The 21478-nt window shown below is 35.1% G+C and overlaps 1 protein-coding gene across 1 annotated transcript in view; it reads right to left on the bottom strand.

Moving 5' to 3' along the window:
* l(1)G0196 (inositol hexakisphosphate and diphosphoinositol-pentakisphosphate kinase) overlaps positions 1–21478 on the bottom strand; it is a 313327-nt gene that overhangs the window by 118059 nt on the left and 173790 nt on the right. Inside the window, exons 3-4 of the mRNA XM_090413234.1 lie at positions 14578–14751; positions 2438–2583 (exon numbers count right to left, since the gene is read on the bottom strand). Of these exons, the coding sequence (XP_090269360.1) occupies positions 2438–2583; positions 14578–14751 (320 nt within the window). The remainder of the gene's footprint in view (positions 1–2437; positions 2584–14577; positions 14752–21478) is intronic.

Below are 21478 nucleotides of genomic sequence, written 5' to 3'. Positions count from 1 at the left end.
GAAATTTTAAAGAAGCCTGTGAAATTTTGATTAACCACCCTAACTTAACAATAATGGTAGCATAAAAATCCCAAGAATTTAGATGACACACATTCAGCCCATTTAGTTTTTCAGCAAACCCAGCCTTTAGTACTCGAAGCAATTTTTCAGCTTTTATTGGCCACTATTCATATTGGTTTGCTGTGTATAAATTGATATGTATACTTATATAGTCATTTTTTTGTGTGAGCTTAATTTAATTTTAAATTAAGCTCTTCAGCTTAATTTAATTTTATAACCTAATAGATAATAATAATATTAACAGGACTCTAGCTTTGATGTAATGAGGTTTATTTTCACCAGAGGTCAGGTCAATAGCTTTAATGGTTGTTAACATACCATGTAGATTGTAGTGCAGCTTGTTTCTTTGTGTATACTCCAGATGTCACCTTAATGTGAAGGTCGAAACGTCAAGTGCTTATTTTGGTTTATGTTAAACTAAAGTTTTACTCTAATGCAGTAGTTGTTTCCATAATTTTCATGATGTTTCCTGTGATGAATTGTCCGTGAACCGAACCAATAACATTCCTACTTAATACTGAGGTAATATTCAAATTTATGGGGGAAAAAACATATTAACACACACACACACACACACACATACACAAAAGAAACATTCATTAACCACCCAACCGGCTAAGACGTGTATATATATATATATATATATATATATGTCCAGGTTACCATGGATGCAAAGTGCATATTAAAATTGTAATACCATTGATATTACATTAAAATATATGATGGATACGAAGTGTAGAGGAGTGGTGTATTTTATCCATATTGACGATGACGTGGTTAAACATCTTTTTGAAGAATGCTGCATGTGAAATGATAATTATCAGTTTTAACAGATTTCATCAACTAATTCTGATAGAAGTATTAATTAAAGTTATTATATTTAATATTCAGTACACACTGTAATTTTCTAAAAATTTTAGTTATTAATTCATCTACTAATGTATAAACAGCTTCAAAAATGAACACTTTCAAACAGTATATAGTAATACCTCAAGTTACACAAGTAATGTATTCTGCAATAATGATGTACAACTCAAAATTCTCATCACTGAAGAGATTATATTAAAGATGAATGGAAAGAAACAAAACACAATAATTAGATTCATGAAAGGAAGATTTATTTTGAATGGTACATAAAAATATACAAGAAAAATATATTGTCATTTAGCATGACATGAAATTATGAAAACTTAATAGCAGATAGCAGTAACAAAAATAGCAAAGAAACAGGTAAACCAGACTGATGCCAGACAAGCAATGATTCATCTTCACTGCATGTTTAACATTAAGCCTTCAAATCATTCTTATTAATGAATACATCTAACTCTGTCTGCTGATTGCAGCATCAGATCTCTGTATATAAAGATTGTATTTATCTGAAAACAGAAACACTTGTCTCTCTAAAAAGTTCCTCATAATATGTATTTGCATCCAATATCAATTTTAAGACTTTCACACTTCTTTCTTCAGTAGAAAGGATGTTTCCAAAATAGACCATCATCTAAGTTAAACACGTTTGGTGTCAAAATTTTAGTCATCAACTGAAGTCCTCAATATGCTATGAAATTTTGGCAACTTCATTCAGTTTTGCATTGTAGAAGCTATGCCAATCTGAATGTCTAGAGAAATCCATCACTAGTGTTAAAAGTTTTATCCTCAAGATCATCTCTTTTTTTAAAGTCATAATTATTTGAAATTTTTTCTTAAATGACTTGAGTGGAAGAAGGAATGATTTCTTCATTGTGTTGCTCAGTCCATGAAGCAAAAATCCTTTCCATTTTTTTATAATTGCTGGTTGAATAACAAACTCTAGCTGCTTTCATAAGTATAGCACTTTTATATCGCTCTTCAATTTTTTCAGCATTATCTATGATGGTACAAAGAGTTGATTTATCAAGTCTGTTCATTAATTTTATATCATTGGTTTTCTTTCTTAAACTTTCATATCTCCTCTCAAAACAAGGAATTTTTCTTCTAAAGTAAAATCTTTTTTCTTTCCTTTGAAAATTTGTTAGAATTCATATTGCAAAATTAACTGAATTGAAAAAAAGTCAACTTCGAAACAGATAAATTAAAATCTGAAGATAAATAGTTAAAAAACATCTAGTTAAAAAGTTAACTAACACTATGATTTTTACATAAACAAACTTCTATACAGACACTGAAGCTGCACACACCAGCCAAAAATATAAATTTCTAAAAAATCATATAAAAATCTTGTTACTGTGAAATAGTAAAGTTGAACATGCATAACTTGTGTTATTGCTCCAATATTATATTATGATTTTTTTATTATTTTATATACAATACCAGTCTTGTTACTGTATGAAATGAATTTTAAGGAAAAACAATACATTTCTGAATAAAATAAATTTACCTATCTTGGATATCATACTGCATGTATAAATCATTGATAATGAAGGGTTTCCTCACATTTGCATATTCAATAGCTTTGGATAATGGAAATCCTTTGGAATGGAAAGATATTAGGCAGTCACATAAAGGCCACCTGTCTACAGGCTCCTATGGAACAAATTAAAAAAAAAAAAAAATGCCATCAATGCACTAGAGAATGCAATAAACTACACATCGTTTCTAATGATTCAGTTTTCAGTTGATATTATTATGCTATCATGTATAAATTTAAGACCAACTCCAACCCAACAAGTATAAACATATTTTTATCCAATACCAGGTACCAGGGGGTGATAATTCAGGACTTTAGTTATTTTGTAAATTAAATGTTATATCATTATTATTTTTTTTTAATTCCTCAGACAACTAATTATATCACATATAAACATATTCTCGTAGAATCTACCACCTTCCACATCAAATCGCCAACAGTGTAAGATTGGATGTAGCTTGTGTCCACTCTAAAGCAAGACCACCAAAAACCAAGATATCCAACAAGGAATTTAAAGCTCTACAGGAAATGAGGAATAATAAAGAATCAGTTATCATCAAAGCGGATAAGGGAAATGCAACTGTAGTACTTAACCAAAAGGACTACAAAGGTAAGCTTAATGCTCTTCTATTAGATCGGGCTATTTACCTCCCTATCGAATACAATCCCACCAACTCACAAATTAGAAAACTTCACAGGATCCTTATGAAAGTCACTTCTTGGCCTGTAGAAGTTACCAACAGATTAAAGCTGTTTAACACTATACCCCCCGCCCCCGTATTTACGGACTCCCAAAAACACATAAAGAAAATGTGCTATTACGTCCTATAGTGGATGGCATTGATTCCCCCACGTAAAAATTGGCTAAACATTTGGTCAAAGAGCTCACACACTATACTGGCAACACACCATCACACATAAAAAACTCGGCCCACTTCAAAGCCAGCATAGAAAACCTTACACTCCAACATACTGGCATAATGGTCAGCTTTGACATCTCCTCCTTATTCACATATGTCCCACTCAAGGAAACTTTAGAGCTAATCCAAGCGAAATTTACTCCCGATATCTCAGCCCTATTTCAGTACACAATGAACTCAGGCTATTTCGTTTGGCAGGAAAAATTCTACAAACAAATAGAGGGGACAGCCATGAGTTCACCATTTTCCCCACCCTTGGCCAATTTCTTTATGGAGACCTTTGAAGAAAAAGCCTTAGCCTCTGCCCCACAAAAACCAACCATATGGCTTCGCTACGTTGATGATGTGTTCGCTATTTGGCCACATGGTTCTGAAACACTCCTCTCCTTCTTAACACACTTAAACAACCAACACTCCAGAATCAAGTTCACCCTGGAAAAAGAGGAAAACAACAGCCTCCCTTTCCTAGACACATTAGTCACCTGCCATCCTGATGGAACCTTGGTTTTCTCAGTTTATAGAAAACCCACCCATACAGGCAGATACATTCACCAACAATTCCCCCCCCCCTCACAACAATATGGAGTAGTGAAAGCACTATACAACAGGGCTAAACTAATCTTTTCTAACGACATGGCCCTAAACACTGAACTAAATCACATCCTCAACACTTTCTCAGCCAATGGCTACCCGCCCCAAAAAATCCAAAAAATATTAAAACCTACAAACCACAACCCCCCTCCACAACAAGGATTACTCTAAATCCATCACCACTCTCTACATCCGAGGCACCTCGGAAAAATTACCAAAACTTTAAAAAAACACAACCTGACCTCCTGTTACAGGCCTTACAGAAAATTGGCATCCCTTATCCGCTCCACCAAAGACCAACCACTTCCCCTAGACCTACCTGGTGTATACCAGGTCCCTTGCAGTTGTAAACTGTTTTACTTTGGCCAAACAGGCAGGACAGCAAATATCAGAATTTCAGAACACAAGGACTACATCTGGTTTCACAAGTACAGCCATTCTGGTCTTGCAGACCATGCTCTGGATACACGCCACAGAATACGGTGGAAGAAAGCTACAGTAATACACCATAGCAAATACAAATTCGAAAGACTATTTATGGAATCAGCCTCAGCCCTAAGAAACTCTCCAAAACTCAACAAATTTGGTTGTATATGAATGCCCCAAATTTGGGAGGCATACATCAGCAGACCATCAGCCTAACAGCCAAGAACACCTACTTAGCCTGCTAAAGGGGGGGGGGGGGGGTACCATCAGGACTTCTAGAAGAACAATAGCTTCTTCTCTTCATTCTCAGTTACTGTGTTGTAGTGCCTGCGTGCACATGCCTTTTTTGTAAGTTCCTTTTGAAAATGGGAACGTGACGTTGCCGAAATATCGGAAATATTTATTAAAGTGTAATTTAATTTATATTCGTATCTACGTTGTTCAATTCCTTAAGTGATTTAGTAATGTAACATATAAATATAATAATCACTATGGAAAGGTTCTACATCCCAGATATGCTAAATAAGCCAGCAAAGGTTGGCCGATTGGAAGAGCCTCTGCTACTAATGGCTCACGCAAAAAAGTTAAGCAAGTTTGAGTGCAGTTAGTAGTTGGAAGGAGCTCAATCGTTTGATGCTGTTGGCACTCTCCCTCGATGAGTCTTTGGATTCCCTGGAGGTGTCACATAATAATAAACTACCTTTGGAATATAGGAACCTTACAAACTACAACAGCCTGAAAAGAGCCATAAAGACGTAATATGAACAAGAAATACGCACCCCACACACCTTACAAACTTAATGAAACACAATATATTAGTTCAGGATTTCCATTTTCAGTGACACGTCATGACATTCCAAATTATCACATATATGTGGTGTGTGTGTGTTGCCTGAATGAATTTCTCATCCTACAGCTGTAGTGAATATTAGACCTATCAAACATCAGCCTACTTCCAACACAGCAATCAAACCAATAAACAATAACTAGCTGGTGTTCATCCTCAGATAAACTTAATAAAAAGCATAGAGGATGCAAGCTGAGACATTACACCTCAACCAAGATCAACACAATTGTTAATTATATCATTATTATTATTATCATTACTATATCGTGATTATTTTCTTGAAATAGAACAACGAACGTTATGCTTCGTGTGAGCAGTCTATTGCCTAATGATTCAGTTTTCAATTGACTGATACTATATGTATAAATTTAAAACCAACTTCAACCCAACAAGTGGAAACATCTTTTTATCCAATATAAGAGGGTGCTAAATTCTGCCATTTATACATTATATCATTATTTTCTTGGAATTGAGAGTTGTTCGCGATTTTGAAAATTCTCTTTGAAAGAACTGCTTTCTGTGTAGATGTAGTGGAGTGATATTGCTCAAAACTGAGAGCCAGCATCGCAGTGAGTTTGACCGTTTCCATCAAGATTCTCATGATGATTTTGGGTTGATACTGTTCAGGTGTGTGTGTGTGTGGATTCCATACACACGCACACACACCTGAACAGCACCAACTCAAAATTATCATGAGAATCTTGATGGAAACAGTCAAACAGGGCTCTCCAAGATGTACCATTCTGAATGATATTATTGCAGTGTGCCAGTTTAGCAGCAAGTATTTTGTAAGATGCTGATGGAACATCAGAGTCCACAGGCTACTCACCATCTTGGTTACTTGCTTCTGGATCCTCTCTACTATTTCCTCATTCCAAAGAAACCCAGGTGAGCAGACCTGAACACAGTAATCCAGATGTGATCCCCCCCCCCCCGCAGATTATTATTGTACCGGCACCTTCAAGGAGTTCGAAGGCTTATCAAAGAAGACCCAAATTATCCACACAATATTTGTCATATCTCTCCTTGAGTACAATATTGGATAAAGCACTCACAACCCATCTAACATGCCTCTAACAACTCATTCCATCCATTCACTTCTCACCAAACAAAAAAACCTTGTCTTCGCACTCCTTTGTTCGGTAGAACAAAGGAGTGTGAAGGAGTTTGGTAGAACAAAGGGATAGAACAAGAGGGATGACCTCTTGTTCTATCCCTATAGCCAAGTGCTGAAACACTTCCCCTGCATTAATCCTATAAAACACTTTAAATGACTTAAATGTTTCTATCATATCCTCTCATTTTCACCTATCAACCAACCCTCAAGCTATCCTCATAGGGAGCATTCCACAGGCTACTCACCGTCTTGGTCACTTGCTTCTGGATCCTCTCTACTATTTCCTCATCCCAAAGAAACCCAGATGAGCAGACCTGAGCACAGTAATCCAGGGGGGATGTATCAAGGCCATTGAGGAATAACAACTTCTTCGTGTCTACTTGTTAGTGTGTTCTTCAATAGCCAAGTAAACATATAACCTACCTTGGGAACCTTAGCAATATTACTCTAGACATCAACTATCTACTACCATCTATTTCCTGGAGTACAGTTCCACGAATGTGATAAACAGCTCGTAAACTATTTATTCTGAAATGCACAACTTTACATGTCTTCACATTTAAACTGATACCCATTATCTTTTGCCAATCATGACAGCCTATTTAAATCATCCTGCAAGTTCTCCACATTACCTTGATTAACTAACTATTACTCTACCCAGTAATGACCCCAGCACAGAACCTTATTGGCACACCACCTGCATTCTTCCTTGTCACCTGCATTCTTCTGGATTCTGCTTCTCCATATATCACTTTTTGGTATCTATCCATCAGCCACCTCCATATTTATATAACCAGTGTCATATCCATTGCTGGTTGTTCTAATTTGTATAACAGAGGTCTATCTAGTATTCTATCAAATGCCTTTGCAAAATCCAGCAGAATCATCATGTAGCCATTTCCTTTATCCAACTCAGTTGTTATTCTATTATAAAAAAAGTTAGTAAAATACTAAGACATGATCACTCCTTCATAAAGCTATGTTACCTCTCACACAGTATCATATCTTATTCACATATTACTTAATTCTCTTTTTGACCAGCTTTAAGAGTACTTTTACCACTATTCCTAAGATACTGATTGGTCTAGAACAGGTATGGGCAACCTTTCCTAGTTCGGGGGGCCAAATTATCATTCTGTCTACGAGTCAAGGGCTGGACCAAATTATTAAATAAAATAAATTAATATTAAATGAATTAAAACAAGTTGCTACTTCATATTTCATTTATTTATAATATAATGCTTTGGTATAAAGCTCTACATAAATTTTATAATATAATGAACGACATAACAATTTAATGTGAAGATTGGCCTTGTACTTCAACTACGAGACTATCAATATCGACGTTAATATTACTTAAGGATAATTGGATAGAATTTTCGAGGTTTTTATCTGTTATTCTTGTCCGAATTTTTGATTTATTGTATTTCATCCTCGAAAAAATCTGTTCACACATATATGTGCTGCCGAAAAGAGAAATGATTTTTCTTGAAAAGGTGCGTAAATTAGTATATTTTTCTTCCACCAAATAAAATGTATAAAAATCCGTCAAAGCAATGTTGTTAACTTGTGATTTTAGCACTAAATCCGCCTGAAGCTCAATAAGTTCCATCTGTAAGTTTTCTGGCACATTATTTACATCAGCATCCATCGGACGAGCAAATATAGTGAATGTGGAGTCTTTGTTTTTGAAGTCGGCAAACCTTGTATCAAATTGCACTATTAGTGCCTTCAGTTCATCTCCATAACAACTATAAGGGATATTTTTATGAGTTGCTAAAGTAGGAAAATGATAACAATTTTTAGCTCTTATCTGACTTTCCAACAATCTTAGTTTATTACAAAAAGCTTTAACATCTCTATGCAGTTCATGAACCAATTGTCCTTGTTGCAATTTAAGATTCAGTTCGTTTAGGTATCCGGTGACATCTACAAGGAATGCTAAATCACACACCCATTCATCATCTTTTACTTGGTTAATTGTATTTCCTTTTATGTCCATAAAATCTGCAATGTCTTGTCTCAGATCATAAAATCATTTTAACATTTTACCTTCACTCAACCACCTCACTTCACAATAATAAGACACATCTTCATAATCCGAAAATAGGTCTGCCAAATACTCCTTAAATTGGCAGTGATTAAGTGCACGTGACTTAATAAAGTTAATACTGGCTACTACAACTTTCATAACATTTGTGATTTTAATCGATTTTGCACACATATTTTGTTGGTGGATAATGCAGTGAAAATTTGTTAAATTTTCCGGATGGATCTATAGTTCTATTGCTCTTTCATGAACTATTCCAATAAATCCCTTCTGTGCACCAACCATTGCAGGGGTTCCATCAGTGCATATGCCAGATAGTGAACTCCATTTAACTTTTGTAGTTGTTCCTTTTAATGGCCGAAGCACCAATAATTCTTCTGTGATGTTGAAATCCGCATCAACTCCTCGAATAAATATTGCTAGTTGTGCTGTATCGGAGGCATCGGTGCTGTCATCCAAAGCAATTGAAAATGCTTCCAATCTAGCAATCTTCTCTTTTAAACTTTTTTTGATATCATGAGCCATAATTTCTATCCGTTGGACAACAGTATGTCTCGACAAATGAATATTCTCAAAGTCTTTTTTCTTTTCAGGAGATATTATACTTGTAACATCCAGCAGACATTCTTTGATAAATTCTCCTTCACCAAATGACTTAGAATGCTTAGTGATTTTTTCGGTTACCACAAAGCTGGCTTTGACAATGCTGTGGTGCTGCGTTCTTTGCTTGTTGAACATTTGCTGCTGGGTATCCAAGTTCTTCTTCAACTTCTGTATTTCATCTTTTTGTAGATGTTTTTGGGTCATCCGCATGTCTCGAAGTAAAGTGTCTCTTCAAGTTGTATTCTTTGTTGACGGATACGGATTCGTTGCACAGCAAACATACAGGCAAACCTTTATTCAGAATAAAATAATAATCCTCCATCCAGTTGTCTTGAAATTGATGCTTCTCTGCATCTACTTTTCTTTTTTTGCAATAATCCCTGACATTGTCCCAAATTTATGAGCGATATTCAGAACTGTCAAACAAAATTGTCTTCCACACCACAGGCACTGAACAGAACACAACATCAACGCAGGCATTAAACAAAGCACAACACCAATGCAGGTACTGAACTGACACGTTGTAACACATTCACACATGCCGCTAGTCAAAGTGAGAAAGAGACCTTGGTTGGAGAAAACATAGTGTGTTTTGTTTTGACGTCACATGACGGCAGCTTAATGTGAGTTAGTAGAACACACCATGTTTTCTCCCACCATGAATCAGACAAACTTCAGTGAAATAGATTAGGGCCGGATCAAAAGAAGTAGAGGACCGGGCATTGCCCATATGTGGCCTAGAATATGATACTGCAGTTTTAGAGCTTCCTTTAAATAATGGAATTATTTTACTTTTTCCACTCCTTTAGAATCCCCAGGGCTGACTGAAACTTAAAGTAAAGAGCCTAGTCTGAAGCACTGCCATTTCCTTTGCACCTTCACTTAAAATGCAAACTGATATCCCATGGGCTGTATTCAGTGCCAGCCCTAGAAATTTTCCTGCCCCATGCAATAGCATATATTGTGTCCCTTGAGTGAGTGAATGAATATATGAAGGTGGAAGACAATCACAAACACCCATGCCTACACAGGATTCAAACTCGCAGCCTCTTGGATGGAGAACGGATACGCTAACCACTCGGCCAATCAGGCTGGCATATATATATATATACAGGAAACCTTTGATATATGTGGCTTTGATTAATGCGGTTTTGATTAGTGCACAAAAACTTATTGTGACCATAAACTTGATACGTGCGGTATCAAATTTGATTAGTGTAGCCCAAAAAGTTTGAAAATAAGCAAAGCGTTAGACTTGGTCAATGAAACCGATCAGATCACGTGTTACGAGTTGTGTTCCAGCGTTAGTAACTCACTCTCGGTCTCAGTGCTTCAATTTATCAGCAGAGCGTGGCACGTACAGACGTATATGTATGTACAGCAATCCCTCGATTAATGTGCCCCCGATTAGTGCATTTTCGATTAGTGCGCCTATATACATCTTAAAAATAAATGTTACAGATTTTAAAAATTTTAGATCTATACATTTTTTATGGCTAACTATTTTAAAAATCACTCACCAGGATGAAAAAAATTAGTTACCGATTTGGAACATTTTACAGTTATTTTTTAATAGCATACTACACTTTTTCTATGTACACTATGTTCCAAATTTACAGTCAACATTTATGTTATCTGCTTTACATAGCATTTTGCTGATCATATCTCATGCAATTGTTTCCCTTACTTTTTTATTTTAAATTATTTTCCTAATCTTTAATCATGAGTAAAAGAATTAGTGAGCAAAATATAGAAGTGTGCAAATAATTCGAAAAGTAATCTGATTGGAAGAAAAACTTGAAATAATAAAGAAAAATTAACAAGGCGAGTCCAGAGCAAAGATAGGAAAAGAACACAAAAATGGGTGAATCAACTGCTGAATACAAAGAGAAAGGTAAGGCTGCTTGAAGTTCATCATGCATGCACTGAAAATCAAAGTATTATAATGATTGAATTAGAGAGACTTCTTTTTACATGGATCAAAGATTGTAACCAAAAACGGATCCCGCTATACACTGGCCTTATTAAATCAAAAGTATCATCTCTTTGTAACCTGGAAAGAAAGGGCTATCAATGATGGAAAAGAAGAAGAATTCCACATTAGTGCTGGGTGATTTGAGTGTTTCAAAAAGAGAAATAGCCTACATAATGTTCTAATCACAGGCGAAGCTGCAAGTGCAGATAAGGAGATATCCAGAGATTTTGAAGAAAATTGTGTGAGAAGGGGACTATTGTGATCAATAAATATTTAATGTTGATGAAACCGGCCTTTTTTTTTGGAAGCAAATGCCTTCCAAGACTTTTCTAGCCAAATCAGAGAAATCTCAGCCTGGTTATACAGTCGCAAAGTCGAATGAAATCTGCTAGCAATTTGCGAGCCATTTGGAAGCACATTCTTCCACATTGTGCAAATGATTTTAGAGGCTTTTCAAATGAATCTAAGTTAATTAAATCTCATTCTGAGAAGTTGAATGATTCCAACCTGCTAAATTTAGATGCACAGTGGGAAGATCCTGAAGAATATGAAGAAAATGTAATCACTGACAAGCCCAAAGAGATTTGACAGAAACAAAGTAAAAATATTTTTTGTACAATCGAAGTTTTTAAGCAGCAATGCTTACTGCTTACAGACTGACCTTGGTGAAGAGAGAACTAGTAAAATTTACAGAAGAGGCAATAGGGCCATACTGTCAGTTGTATAATAAAAAGAAACAGAATGCCCGCCAAACTATGTTAGCTTGATTCTTTGTTAAGAAGCAGAATAATAAATTTATATTCTGAATATGTTTTATTGTCTTTCAGCTTCATGGTTTTCCTTTAACTATGCCTTGAGACATGCCCTAATTCTTTTATATAAAAAAAAATTAAGGGTCAAAAAAGAAATTTGAGGAACGAATTATACTTTTTCTCTATAGGTTATTATATTTGATTAGCGCATTTTCGATTAATGCGGCTGTTTTAAAGAACGCATTAATCGAGGGACTGGTGTATTACAGTGTACGCTTACGGCCTATCCGCATATCACATAATTTTCAAATTATGTAAAGCATTAACCTTGGTAATCATGGCCTCGAAAAAGAGTAATAAATGAAAACTTATTACTTTGGATACTAAAATTGACATTATTAAAAGGTTTGATAACACAGAAAGCAAAGCAAACATCGGAAGAGCTCTAGGCTTTGGTGAATCAACTATATGAGCCATTTTAAATAAAGCAACTGAGTACTGCGAACAAGGCAAAGTGGTATCTGCATCTTTGAGTATGCAGCGTACTAGGAATAGAAGCCATTAATGATCAAAATGGAAGATTTACTATTTCTTTGGCTAGAAGATTGTAATCAGAAGCGTATTCCCATCGACAGCAATAATCTTACGCTCAAGGCTTTAAGCCTTTTTTCTACACTTAAAAGAAAACAAATATCAAGATGTGACTGCAATATTTTCTGCCAGCAAAGGCTGGTTAGAAAATTTCAAATCTCGATCCGGAATGAAAAATGTAAAATTAACAGGCGAAGCAGCAAGTGCTGATAAAAATGTTGGAGCTAGATATCCAGCTGAATTAAAGAAAATAATTGAAGAAAATGGGTACGACGATTGTCAAATATTCAACATAGACGAAACCAGCCTGTTTTGGAAGAAAATGCCAACAAAAACATTTTTAGCAAGAAAAAGAACAAGCCACACCTGGTTATAAAGCATTCAAAGATCGCTCAACACTTTTACTTGGAGGTAATGCTGAAAGTGATTTCAAATTAAAGCCAATGCTAATTTATTGAACAATGAACCCAAGGGCTTTTAAAGGCTGTAACAAACGATCTCTTCCAGTAATATGGGAATCAAATAAAAAGGCATGGCTTACCAAACAGTTGTTTGAAGAATGGTTCACTTTGCATTTTTGTCCCACAGATGAAAAATACTGCAATGAAAATAATTTAGCTTTCAAAGTTCTTTTAGTATTGGATAATGCCCCTGGACATCCCACTTCACTTAATGATTTATATAGTAATGTGCAGGTTGTATTTTTACCACCGGATATGACATCTTTGATACAGCCTATGGACCAGGGAGTCATTTCTGCATTCGAGGCTTACTATATTAGAGCTTTTGCCTAGGAAATTCAAGCTACAACTGAAGACGATCCAATCACAGAGGAATTTTGGAAAAAATACGATATTAAACAAGCAGTTATAAACATTCACGAGTCTTGGGAAGAAGTGACAGCAAACTGTATGAGACAGTCTAGAAGAATCTTTTACCTGAATCTAAAAATAATTTTGGTAGTTCTATTAATCCCGTCAACGAAGTTATTGATAATATTGTTTTGATTGGAAGTGCTCTTGCCTTTGAGAATGTCGATTCAGAAAATATTAGAGAATTATTGGAATCACATTCAAAAGACCTAAGTAACGAAGATCTTCTTGGAATCGAACATCAACAGGCAAATGAAGAGGAAGAATAAAGGAAACTGAAGAAATGGAAGATGTATCTAAAGAAATCACTATCAAAGAACTTGAAGAATTGTTTAGGACAACTGAGAAGGCAAAAGAATTTATACTAGAGATATATCCAAATGTAGAGAGAAGCATGAACGTTAGTCAGGGTTTAGATAAAACTGGTCGTTATCGCAAAATCATGGAGGAGGGGAAAAAAGCTACCTCTGTTCAATTTACGTTAGATATGTTTTTTTATAAAAAATAAATACTTAGATATTTAAATAAAATATATAAATACGTGTCACCTTAAAAAATAAATGATGTTTAAATCTACTCTATACTATAAAATAATAAGCTGAAATTGGAAACGGATGTTACATCGGCTTGAAATGTAGGCTGTAATGTTTTTATATAACGTTTTTGACAAGTTATTTGAAACGTTTTGAAACTCAGGGCTACCCTGAGTGTTGAGTCTTCAAAATTCGAGTCATTGGAATTCAAGGAGAACTGGCCCACCAGTCCAGAACACGGGGGTTTGGGCGACAGGGGGCATACCCCCTTTTGAAGACTCGACACTCAGGGTAGACCCTGAGTGTCGAGTCTTCAAAATTCAAAGAACCGGCTTACAGTCCGGAACACGAGGGGTTTGGCACCGTAGGCATCAAGGGGCAAAGCCCCCTAGTTTTTATATAAAATTATATATAATTTCATATTTTGTAAAATATAATTCTAAAAAAATAAAATATAAAATATAATTCTAATATTGAATATTTTAACATTGAATAATGCGGTTTTGATATATGCAGTGTCCATCGAAGATTAATTAACCGCATATATCAAGGGATACCTGTATATATAAATTTATAGTTCCTTTCCTTTCCATAATACAATTATGCTCATCTGATTTTCACACTTAAACATTTTCCTTATATGAAACCAAGCTTCATTACAAAAATTAAACTCCATGATTAACATTAACATTAGAGAAATTTACATTGTAAATTGTAATATTTATTACAATTTTTTCATAGTATTCAACTAGTTTTTCTTATTCCAGTATTAGTCTAAAAGATATTATTTATGGATATACATCTGAATACACTAGATAATTTTACAAATTTACCTTTAGGATAACTTCTTCTTCAATTACAACTGTGCGTATGTATTCAAATTCTTCAAGCCTAGTTAAAATTTCTCTCATGGGTTTTGACTGAGATTTTTTAGCCATGGCACATATACCAACAATTACTTGTTTTCCTTCTGATAATTCATCATCTTCTGAGCCTCTGTCAATATCCTTTCAAAATAAAAATATTTGCTACTTGACATACAAATGTTTCACATGTATGTTTAAAAGAGATAAAATTAACATTTAATTGACTACTGAGAAATTACCACAATAAGATATGAAAAAAATGGCTTCATTTAATCCTAGCAAAAAGTGCATGTAGTTCTTTAGTGGTAGTTTACTTTTAGAGTTCTTCCATTTCACTTCTGACATATCTCTTCAAATTTTTAAATATTATTTTCACTCTTCTCCCCCTTTCATCTCATCATTCTGTCAATGATAATATCTCCCCTTCCTCTTATTCCTACCTCTTCAGTCACATCACCCAAGACTAATCAAATTTGCTTACATTGCATCAACTAGAATTATCCAATCAACAGCATCACAGTAATCTATTAAGTATCAAACATCAGGAGTAGTGAAAGGAAAATCTCAATCAATGCAAAATTCACTCCATTACAATTTCATTTTTATGTAATATGCAATAACATTTTCTGTATGCTATATCTCATACAAGAACAGGGAGGGAAAAAATATTTTCAGTTTTGAAGTAATTGTATCCATTATATATATATATATATAATATCTGTTGAAAGTTTTTTTCAACTTGGTTCTACTATAAATCAAAGATGCCAAAAATTATATTCTTGTTTTTTTTTTTTTTTTACTTGGATAAAGGATTAAATCCAAGAATATAACTTCTTGACTTCTTTAATTTAAGATCTAATATGTTATGCTAACATTCATGGGTAAAAGTTCAAAATATTAAACATTTGTTACTACTTGTAATATCATCATCATCATCAAATTCCTGCCATGTACCCTCAAGGGGTGTACAGGATATGACAGTACTACATGAAAAAATTACATCATTACTAACTTACTATCTACAATTTTCCTCCAAATCAGTTTGTTACTTGTCAAGACTCCAACATTATCAGATCTTATATTTCTATCATCTAAGGCACTTTGTACCGTATCAATCCACCAATATCTTGGTCTTCCTCTGGGTCGTTTTCCTGCCAACCTGGCAGAGAACACTTGATTTGCTAACCTTTCCTCTCCCATTCTATTTAAATGACCATACCACCTGAGATTAGCTCTGCTAATGCATTCCTGGATGCTGACAAAGTTAAGTTCTTTCCTAATATCCTCGTTTTTAATATGATATTGCCATCTGTTCACGCCTTGAATCTTTCTCAGGACTCTCATATCTGCGGTCTCTAGTCTTTGGTCAAGTGTTTTACTTCTGACCCAGCTCTCAGATACATAAGTTAAAACTGGTTTGAACACTGTCTTGTATACAGCTAATTTAGTGTTCCAACTAATTTCTCTCTTACTCCATATGAATTTATTCAATTGACTTCCCACCATACCAGCTTTGCTGATTCTGTTGTCTATTTCTATATTTAATTTACCATCTTCAGTAAAAATCATGCCTAAGTAGCTGAAATGTTTTACTTGTTCCACAGGTTGTCCATTCACAACACAGTTGACATTTTCAATGATTCTGCCTATTTTCATTCTTTTTGTCTTTTTATTGCTGACTTTCATACCATATCTATTACAACAGCTATTCAATTTAGTCAGAGAATCTTGCAGACTTGTAGCGGATTTATTTAGAAGTAAAACATCATCCGCATAAAGCAAAGAGCTGACATTAACATCTCCAATTTTGATATCAGGTTTAATACCACTTTCCTTCTTAATGTGATCCATATATATAATGAATAACAGAGGGGATAATGTACATCCTTGACTCACACCAGATTTAACATTAAACCATCTTCCTGTACTTCCTTCAATTCTAACTGCTGACTCACAACTCAAATAAAGACTAAGTATTGCTTGATATAATGCCCCATTGACACCATATAACTGCAGCGTATTGAATAGCTTCTCTCTTGGAACCTTGTCATATGCCTTTTCCAAATCGACAAAACTTAAATACAGATCTTTGTTATATTTCCAGGCTTTCTTGACTATTTGTCGTAAAGTGAAGATCTGATCCTGACAGCGTCTATTTGGCCTGAATCCAGCTTGTTCTTCACCAAACTTTTCTTCAACAATTCTTCTCAACCGTTTCTCAAGTATACTTGCATAGATCTTGCCAGGAACACTCAGTAGGGAAATACCTCTGTAATTCTCACATGCAGTTTTATTTCCCTTTTTATATATGAGTCCTATGAGAGCTCTACTCTAGTCATCGGGAATTTGTCCCTCTGTCCAGGCTTTCTGAACTATGCAGTTCAGCCACTGTAAGACTCTTATACCACCATACTTCAGCATTTCTGGTCGAATATCATCTGCTCCTGCTGCCTTTCCACATTTCAAGCCTTTGATGGCTTTTTCTACTTCTAGTATGGATATGTATTTCTGACTGCATGCCTGGTCAGTGTTTTTTACCACTGTGCTGTCATCACTGCTTGTTTCATTTAGCAGTTTTTCAAAGTAATTACTCCATACTTCAAGGATATCTTTTTCTCCCGTTTTCATGTCACCTTTATCATCTCTAATTCCTTTTACAGCACTCTTTCCTCCATTCTTAAGCTTCTTCAACAACCTCCAGAATATTTTGCCACCTTCTTGATATTTATTTTCTATATTCTTGCCAAAATCCTCCCATGAGTTTTGTTTAGCTAGTTTTACACACTGTTTAGCTTTCTTACATTTGTCTCTGTATTTTGTAAGAGTAAAAGCTGACTTATTTGCCAGGAACTTTTGATATGCTTCCTTCACTGCCTCTTTAACTTCCTGTGTCCACCAGGGAGTTCTGATTTTTTTATCCTTGCGCACAACCTCACCACATGCCTCTCTGGCAGAATCAATCAATGGTTTCTTCAGAGTTTGCCACTGAATCTCCAAGGCTTGATTCCTGTTCTCCAACTCTTTCATTTTCTTTTCAATAATCTTTCTATATTTTAGTCTACAGTTCACATCTGAGAGCTGCTCAACTTTTATTCACTTTAAAACTTTCTTACATATTATTCTTTTCAATATGAAATTCAAGTTTATCCTGCTCAAGACTAAATAGTGATCACTTCCAATTTCAAATCCTCTTTACACTCTAGTGTCCTGCACCAGGGAGAAAACATCACTATCAACAATAACATAGTCAGTGAGACTTTTCTTATTCCTAGCCTCTTCTCTCCATGTGAATTTGTGCACATTTTTATGTTGGAACATGGTGTTAGTAATAGCCAGTCCATGTCCTGAGCAGAAATCCAACAGATATTTGCCATTATTATTAGCTTTGCTCTTTTCACCAAATTTTCCCAAAATATTTTTGTATGTCTCACAATAATTTCCTACTCTGCTATTTAGATCCCCAACAAGGACCAACTTTTCCTTTTTCATTGTGTCAGTTGCTTTTTCTAAAGCGTCAAAAAATTCCTCCATAGAACCTTCTGTGGGACCATAGGCACAAATAAGTCTCATTGTCCAGTTCCCCATTCTCATATTTGCCCACATTACTCTACTTGAGACTGACTGCCATTCAAGAAGATTAGCCTCGTATTTTGTGTTGAATACTATGGGTACTCCTTCTTTTCCTTGATTGCCATTGCCTGAATATAACATTTTGTATTTATTGCTCAAAAAGATCTCACCAGTTTTGGTCTTTTTTGTTTCAGTCACCCCTATTATGTCGATATGGTACTTATCTAATTCCTCAGCTAGCTCCATTTCTTTGCCATTCAGGCTTCTTACAATATAGTACCGATCTTTAACTCTGGTGATGTTGAGTTGGGGTTTGTGTTCAGATTTGTTCTAGTAGCTGACTTTTCACTGTTTGCCCTGGTTCCCTGGCGGGGAACCAGGGCAAACAGTGAAAAGACAAAACAACAGGGGGGGGGGGGCCTTGTTTAACCAGGCGAAGCCCTACCAGCATGAAATTTTGTCATGTTGTGCCATCATTTTTTATTTTGGTTTAACCAATAAGAATACAATTTGGTCGGCTAAATCCCAAATTGCCAGCCTATCCTCGTTCGTTCAGTATCAAAGCAGATACCCAACAGGGTGCGCCACAAGAAGGTGAGGATTGGACATTAGGTCAGAAGCCTTGGTCGGTTCTCCACATTCCTTTAAAGGCTATGTGGAGGTCTCCTCTCAGTTATACAGATTTGACACTTAAGCACCCCACTTGTAATATAATTTCATTAATTCAGCGCATTGGAAGCAACAGATTTACCTTTATTTTTCATGAGTTTTGAAAACTGATTTTGAAACAATGGTTTCAACAAAAGTATCAAATGAAGAACCTACACTAACATAATTATCTCCATAGGTACACAACTTTTTTTTAAGAAATTATGGACAATTCTTACATCTAAAGTTTCCACACCTATATTGGTATCATCAAAGACAAATATACATTTCACTGTTACAAAGTGATTACACATTATCATAAGGGGCTTAAAAGAAAGCTGCAGACATTCTCCTTGAGATATGCACAAATGCAATGTCCAGGGCTAATCTTAATAGTCTAAAATACTCAAGAGGGTGTTCCCATAACAGAATACTCCAAAACTCCATTCTTCTCTTCCTTTCACATATCAATGACCATCTCATTGATTGCAAACCCAATCACAAATCTACTGATTTCATTCTCGTAGACAGGCTTATACGTTGGTTATGCTTTACTAAATCACTTAAGGAATTGACAACGTAGATACAAATATAAATTAAATTACACTTTAATAAATATTTCCGATATTTCGGCTACGTCACGTTGCCATCTTCAAAAGGAACTTACAAAAAAGGCACGTGCACATAGGCACTACAACACAGTAACTGGGAATGAAGTGTGAAGCTATTGTTCTCCTAAACATCCTGATGGTGCACCCTAGTGTGCTAAGTAGATGTTCTTGGCTGTTGGGCTGCTGATGTAAGCCTCCCAAATTTGGGGTAGTCTCATACAACCAAATTTGTTGGTTTGGAGAGTTTCTTAGGGCTGAGACTCATTCCATAAATAGTCTTTAATTTGTATTTGCTAAGGTGTATTACTGTAGCTTTCTTCCACCATATTCTGTGGCGTGTATCCAGAGCATGGTCTGCAAGACCAGAATGGCTATACTTGTGAAAACGGATGTAGTCCTTGTGTTCTGAAATTCTGATATTCACTGTCCTGCCTGTTTGGCTAAAGCAAGACAGTTTACAGCTGCAAGGGACCTGGTATACACCAGGTAGGTCTAGGGCAAGTGTGGTCAACCTATGGCGCATGCACCAGAAGTGGCGCACTGCATGATTAGAAGTGGCACACTGAACCCCAGAGAAAAATTTTAAAAAAATTATATACAATTTATATATATATATATATAAACACAATTAACCTACCACTGAATTCTAGAGTGCGCACTTATTATACTTGTTTGATCTTGAAGAAACAGGCACCGGCAAACATGCATCACCAGTTACTCAATCAGTTTACAGCTGACTCTCGTGTCATAACGTTCAATGAACTTCTGATTCGATGTGAGTGAACACCTGTGTTTTCGAACTTATATGTTTTTATTAACAGTTCTTTAAATTTAAGATAAGATTTCTGTTTTCATGAAGGCTTAATATAGTTCTGTAAATTTAAAAATAAATTTTTTCATTTTGAACGCGTATGTCAAATTCTTGCCCGCTCCCCTAATTTGCTGATTACTGAAACTGCAATTATTCTTTGTATTTGTATGTGTGTGTTTTTATGTTTTTTTAATACAATATCTTTCCTTTTTATTTACGTATAGTAGGTTTATTCCTAAAATTTAACTGATCATAAACAAAGCTTTTGTAATGAGGATGTTTGGATTGTCTGTGGGATTGCCAGCTGATCGACTGCTTTATGGCAGGAAGCGATCTCGTATTTCATTGGACATAATATATTACGAGAGAGAGAGACGAAAATTCTCCATGAAAAAAAATATATATGTGATTTTTAAACTTATAGAACTGTATTAGGCCTTCATGAAAACAGGAATCTTATCTTAAACTTGTAGAACTGTTTTTGAATGTTCATAATGTTTAAAATGATAAAATAATTTAAATAAATTATTTAATAATAAGCTTTACTTTTTGAAATAATTTCTTTTACAGTCAATTACCCATTACTTTGCAAAAGAAAATGAGCAGAAGAAAAGCATAAGGTGATAGCAAGTGCCAGTTTAATGAACTGTGGGAAAATGAGTTCTTATTTATTGCGTCAGGAAAACCGTGTGAATTGTTTGTGAAAGCACTCTCTCAGATAATAGAAGACATGATCTTAACAGACACTATAGAAAACATCAAACTGAATTAGAAGAAAAACTGAAGAGACAAAATATATTTGTGAAACGAAGTTCGGAAAGTGTGGCAATGCTGGAGGCGTCTTATGAAATTGTCTTTGTGTTGGCTAAAAAAACACAAGCCTTTCTCTGATGGAGAGGAAGTTGTTAAGCCCTGTCTCGAAAAATTTGCAAAATGTCTTGGTGATAAGAATGTTGAAAGAAAGTAAACCAAATTGCTCTGTCCAAGCAAACAATTACAAGACGCATCAAAGAACTTTCCCATGTGTTACTGAGCAATTGAAAGACCATGTTCATGCTTGGTCTTTCTTTTCTTTAGCCTTGGACGAATCCGCTGACATATGTGATGTAGCCCAATTAAGCATTTTTATAAGAGGAATTGATGGTAATTTTAACATCTTTGAAGAACCTATCGGTCTTGAGTCACTTCATGGAAAATCCAGAGGGTCAGACATATTTGACAAAGTAAA

Source organism: Typopeltis vanoorti, chromosome 23 (assembly GCF_054136105.1).
Source record: "Typopeltis vanoorti isolate ZY-2024b chromosome 23, IOZ_Tvanoo_1.0, whole genome shotgun sequence".
NCBI classification, from domain to species: domain Eukaryota; kingdom Metazoa; phylum Arthropoda; class Arachnida; order Uropygi; family Thelyphonidae; genus Typopeltis; species Typopeltis vanoorti.
This window is presented reverse-complemented; position numbering and strand designations above follow the sequence as displayed.